General features: G+C 41.8%; 1 protein-coding gene across 1 annotated transcript in view; it reads left to right on the forward strand.

The window, feature by feature from the left end:
* Positions 1–5,598, forward strand: part of LOC137983626 (uncharacterized) — a 110,693-nt gene extending 105,095 nt beyond the window's left edge. Inside the window, exons 83-87 of the mRNA XM_068830775.1 lie at positions 194–356; positions 1,070–1,413; positions 2,067–2,403; positions 2,724–3,682; positions 4,771–5,598. Coding sequence (XP_068686876.1) covers positions 194–356; positions 1,070–1,413; positions 2,067–2,403; positions 2,724–3,682; positions 4,771–5,187 — 2,220 coding nt within the window. The 3' untranslated portion in view covers positions 5,188–5,598. The remainder of the gene's footprint in view (positions 1–193; positions 357–1,069; positions 1,414–2,066; positions 2,404–2,723; positions 3,683–4,770) is intronic.
* Positions 5,599–6,000: the final 402 nt, after the last annotated feature.

Here is a 6,000-nt window from a genome sequence, read left to right on the forward strand (position 1 = left end):
CCTTTCTCATCATCGCGTAATTTAGCAAGGACGGTTTTCCCTATATCGTTATTCCTGGGGAAAAACGTTACGTGTTTGACCATACATGGTTAGATGCCGTTGATGCTTTGGATTGTGCGTATTACTTTGTTAAACATAAAAGACGTCAAAGTCGGGGCAAGTGAGTACAATATCTGTCCCTCTCCTCCCTCAGGAATATGCCGACGCATTGAATGAGTTGACTCCAGAACAGGCTGAGGAATACAGACGATCAGTTGAGAAAGCATTGGCAGCTGCACGAGAACTTGAAGTAGTTAAACAGAAACTAGATGAGCAAAGATTAGAAAATGAAGAGAAACTCAGACAAGAGAACGAAGGTGTGTTGGCTCTGAGTATTCTTCCAGAGGCGTACTTAAAAATACCAAACTGCAAACGAAATCTGAATTTTCAACCCTTACTCCATGAAAAAAAATTCTTACGAAGTTCTGCTCTGTGGTGGTCTCTGGTTCTGCAGCTTTCCAGACACGGTCTGTGATTGGACAACAAAACAATAGATGATACAACAGAAACAATAGACCACTTTCATAAATGGCGACCACTGTTACATTCTTCTGTCTTTATGTTAATTAGACCTACTGCCCTCATTTTGAAAGAAAATTTTCTCGAAATTGCTCATCGTAGCGAGGCTAGAAAGGGTTTTTAGCATTAAACAAAGGCATATTTTATTTGGCCGCCATTATGAAAGAGGTCTATGCACCCAGCTATGATAACAAAAGAAATACAGGTCATATAGCAGTCTCAATACCGCATTCACACCAAAGCTTAAAAACGTTTAAAATCCGTTTAGTTAAACATGGTTTAAAATTGTTTTCTTCATACAAGTTACTACTTGACATAATGTAGACTCCAAATTCAACACAATGAAGAAACACATTAGAACTTTCATGAACCCTACGTAAAATTCAGTCTTTCAGCCTTCCGTTGCTCATTTTTATTTTGTTAAACCTGGTTTAATTAAACGTGTCCAGAATCTGAAAGGCTTTAAGTTGTTTGTCTGTGCATTCTAACAATACAATTTGTTGTGTTGTAGCGTTTGAAGCTGAACAGGAACGTAAATTGCAAGAGGAACTCTCGACATTCGACAAACAACTGGAAGAAGAAGCCGAACTGGAACAAAAGAAGAACGAAAAGGCGATCCTTGCTCTGAACGCACGGAAAGAGGCACTGCTGAAAGAGAAAAAAGCCAAAGTGAAGCAAGAAATCGAGAAAATGAGCAAACAGGGAGCTCCAAAGGAGGAACAGGAGGCGATTTTGAAAGAACACAGTAAAGACTTGGCGAAACTGATGAATAAGATGGATGCGGATAGAATGAGAATGCAGAGCTCACTTGAGGAAAGACTGAAGAAACGACGCGAAGCTAAACGTCTCGCAAAGGTATTCTTCCGTTACTTTCTTCTTAAACAGTCACAAATTTGATGCCAAAAAGCTTAAAGGGAAGGACAAATGGATGGACGTTTTCGTTAACACGTCGATATTTAAGGTGAACTACTTTTGGGCCCATGTATAGAAAGAAAACATTGAGATTACTGTGAAGAAACCCGACTTGAAGGAGGAAACTAATTGTCTCTTGACACCAAAGGAAAATCCAATTAACACGGCTGTGCCTCGTGAGTCCACAACAAATTTTGACCACTGTGAAGACCAATATCGTTGTCGATAAGAGTACAGACAACGCTGAACCACTTTTGATTTGTTTTTTACCACAATATTCACCGCCAAAGAAAGTTTTTATCTCAGAGCGTGACTAAAATCATGACACAAAGAAAGAGCAAGCGTTGTCTGTAACTTTCTCGCAATATGATTGGTTTATTTCCCAAAATGGGTGCTTCTGATTGGCTATTACATTGATGCGAGCATGACGCTTACAGCGTTGTCGAGACTATTATCGACAACGGCAAATTAGCCAATCGTACACAAGAGAGAAAAAGGTTCTAAAACAAGCCCGAGATATATAGGTAACTTATAAGACTAAGTTATTTTACAAACAAATTACAAATGATGTTTTTTGTTTGCTATAATTTTTTTAGGTGGAGGAGCTGACGGTGCGAAACGAAGAAGAGAAGAGGGAATTCGAAGAAAAAGTCCAATCCGAGCGAGATAGAGCACAAGCAGAAGAGGTGCTGGCTTTGAAAGAGAGTATCCACGTAGACAACCTCGTGTCTGCTACCATCGAATCCGAAGCGGCACCACCACCTCCGCCGCAAGCGTTAAGGATGCCGGATAGCTATCGATTAGCAGCGCCATTAAGTGAAGGTGAACTGGCTTCATTGTTGCTGTCATCACCTCTGTATCAGAAGATTGAAGGCATTAAATCTCTGCTGAGCAGCAGCGCTGGCAAGGGTGGAGCGACTTACAGCACTCCAGGTGAGGATTGTTCTTTGTTGGAATGTAAAAAGTAAGAACATCGTTTTGGTTTATAAGTACTCTTTGTCTTTCGATATTATACCTAAAGTCACGGTAGAGCTCAATAACGTTGACTTTCACGAGGAACAAAGCCGAGTTAAGTTTTCGTAGAATTACTAATGTTGACCAATGATGTGCGGGTGCGGGGTAAGAGAAAACCACTCTAGCTGTTTAGATAAAAACAGCGACGTGTAAAAGTATTATGCTCCAATAATTCGTTCCGCTCCTACCCTTAGTAGCATTTCGTTGTAGGACCATTAAATGATCTTTCTTTGTTTCAGCTCCTGGTGAAGGTTACATTGACATTAAGGACGACACGCTGTGGGGAGATGATGATGAGCTTGTACCTGTTGATCTGAACACACTTACTGCCCGCGCTTTTGTTACCTACAAGTTTGGTTCCTTCATTGTTGACTTGTTAGCGGTGCACTGTCACCATCTTCCAGTCACCCTTCTGCTTGCTGACAAACTGCCCGCTAATACACATCTCCAGAGAAACGCGTATCGCAACTCCTTTTTCTACGACGCTAACAACCGTATTCTGTACGTGCGTGCTGAGAGGATGGATAACGTTGGAGAGTTCGTATTGGTCCTGGTTCATTGTCTGTCACACATCGCTTGCGGTGACTTACGGGACGACTCCCATCCGGGCTTCTTAAAGGAGTTCCATCACGCCCTCGCAGTGTTGTGCGATGACTTGTTCTTTGCGCGTTACCGGCGTTCCTCTGCGCTTGCGCGCACGTTGTCTTCACTCCCGTTAGATGACGATTTGGAGAATGCCAGCCGGATGTTGTTGGAGTCTGTATTTGGTGACGCTCACACTGAAGCTGACAAATCGAATGTGGTTGAAGGACTGTTAGATGCAAAGTTACTCCGTGGAGCAAACAAAGACGGCGTCCATTTTACAAATGAAGGCATCGTAGAGCGATTGACTAAATACAGCAATTTTGCAGTGGAATCCAAGCTACGATCTTTTCTGGGTGACGTTGAAGATAAGGCCACTGAAGCACGCTTGCAAGGAACGGACGAGTTTATCGACAAGAGACTACAGGAACTCCAAGGTGCACAAGCGAAAGAAAGGCCGATGTCACGCTACGTGCAGTCACGTGGGAATTTAATGTCACGGCAGATTGCCCGCGTCATGGCCACATCACGCACTGCCACAGGTTTGCCCATATCTGAAAAATCACCCTCGGTTAGGCCAAAGCAAGATGAGGACCTTTACAAGACTTTCCTTCAGGTATGTCGCTTCAAGTTTCAGATACACCATAGCCTGTGAAAATCATTAAAAATAACTTAGTTTAATACGAGTGCCTCCTACATAAGAATGCTGGTACATGTAACCCCAGCTGACAGGACCAAACCAATTATTTACGAAAAAGGGAGACAAATTCGGGGCCACCAAAGACAAATCTAACAAGTCACCTACTCAGAGCAGGATTGAGCAGTGCAGTTCTTTCTTCTCTTTTTCTCCTTTTTCGTATGAAGCTCGATCCTCTAATTGTTACAGTTACGGTTAGGCCTCATGAAATTTTATTTAATATTAACCCTTTACACATAAACACACCATTAGGCTCCTTTTCAGTTATTCTCGATTTTTTCACAAGTTTTTTTTTTAAACGAGTCTTCCATTAAAAAACGTGATTTTGCCCTCCACATAGCCGCGAGTACGTGCTTGTAAATGACGCGCCATGCCTGTGGTACCTTAGTTGATTTGTCCTTCCACGGACAGGCATTTCTCACGCGTTCTTCCCTCACATTGTCAAGGGAAGATTACTTGACGAGCATAAAAGAACGGCAAAAGTGACCACGTGACCATGATTTCCCGGTTCCCGTTTAACGTATTCGTGGAATTTTCTTCTCAATTTTGTTTGACATAACAAGTTGTTTGCGGAAATAAAGAAGCCAAAAACTATTTTGCGTTAAGTCAAACGAGGGAAAACTAGGTGGCATGGTTGCAGATCGTTCAAAACTGACACCTTATCGCAATTTTCTTCATGAACGTACGTTGACGCCATGTTGACTAACAAAACGGCTTCATTAAAACTTGCAAAATTTGACAGGAAAGGTTTTTCATTTTATTCAGCCGTTTCAGGTTAATGTGATTGTAAAATTTCTCCAATAACTACGTAGGAGGCTTCGGTTTAGTGTGAGGTTGTGTTGTCTATAAGAAAAACGCCGATATTTTCATGTTTACTTGCGTCAGTGATGACATTTGTTGGTCGGTCAATTTAACTTCTTTGCCAGACTGGAGGGAAAAGGTGTCCAGCAAAATGAAGTTTCTTCCCCTTTCACCTTGAAATTTAACTGAAAACAATGACTTTGCAGGTTCAAGTAGATGATATGGAGGACACTGTGGACGCCTTGAACCAAGAATTTGCTCAGGTCTCCCGTCAGTCTATTGATATCAGCACCAACCTGCGGGAACTTGAGCAAGAGCTTCTCTCTCAGACAGACCTCCTGAGGGAGTCAGCTGAAGGCAGCCCTGAGCAAGCGCAACACAAGAGTGCTGTTCGTGAAACCACCACCAAGATCACCACTGCAAAGGCTTCTCTTGGATCCATTGAACTGCAGAAGAGTAACTGCTTGGAAAGGCTAAACTTGTTTAAGAGGAGACTGGAAGAAAAGCAAACGCAGTTAGAACAACACGCCAGCAAACCAGAGAGCGAAAGAAAGCAACAAGCAGAGAGAAAACTACAATCCGCCATGGGCAAATCACCAGCTAAAAAGAAACCCAAAAAATAGACTTGTGAATAACACTAACATTCGACCGCTTACCATTTAAAAACACTTTTCAGTTTGTTTTGTACCCGGTATTATTTATTAGCATTGATTGCAGAAAAATATTTAAGGAACAAGTTTAAGCAAAAGGCCAAGCACGAAAGAAGATAACGTATCGTCAACATTAAAAAGGATATTTTTAGAAATATTTTTGTAAAAGTAGACAAGCTGTAGAAAGTTGTCAACCGTTTCTTTTTACGCTTTTTTTTATAATACGAAAATACGAAAATAAGGGACCTCATCAGTGTCCCCGTAATTTAGAATTTTGCAATGAAACATTTTAACGAATTAAGTCATTCATCGAATCAAAATGAGCTCAGTCCAATGTAACAGTACTTTATATTATGGCCTTTAAATAGTAGTTTTGTAAAAAGAGACTTGGTGTCATTTATTACTATCATTCGTATGTTATAGAGCGTATTCACATGACGTCACGGCGGCCATTTTGGTGTTCCAAAACATAGGAATGGCGGCCATGTTTGTGTACCAAGCTAATCTTCCGGGAATTGAACTCTATTTTTATGCCAAAACGTTCTTTTGTATCGGTAATCTAATATGGCTGCTGGTCACGTGAGTGAAAACGCTCTACTCTTCATTTCCATTTTACCCGTTAACATGTTTGCGCAAATGCACATTCCCATGCAAACATAACTATGCTACGCTGCGGGAATGGGATCTGTCTCGCATGATATATGTTCCCACATAATCGCTTCCTCGCTGCCTGGTTAGGGGGGGGGGGGGGGGGCAGGGGAAGGCATATCTGAAAGCAGTCTCGGG

Source organism: Montipora foliosa, chromosome 13 (assembly GCF_036669935.1).
Source record: "Montipora foliosa isolate CH-2021 chromosome 13, ASM3666993v2, whole genome shotgun sequence".
Lineage (NCBI taxonomy): Eukaryota > Metazoa > Cnidaria > Anthozoa > Scleractinia > Acroporidae > Montipora > Montipora foliosa.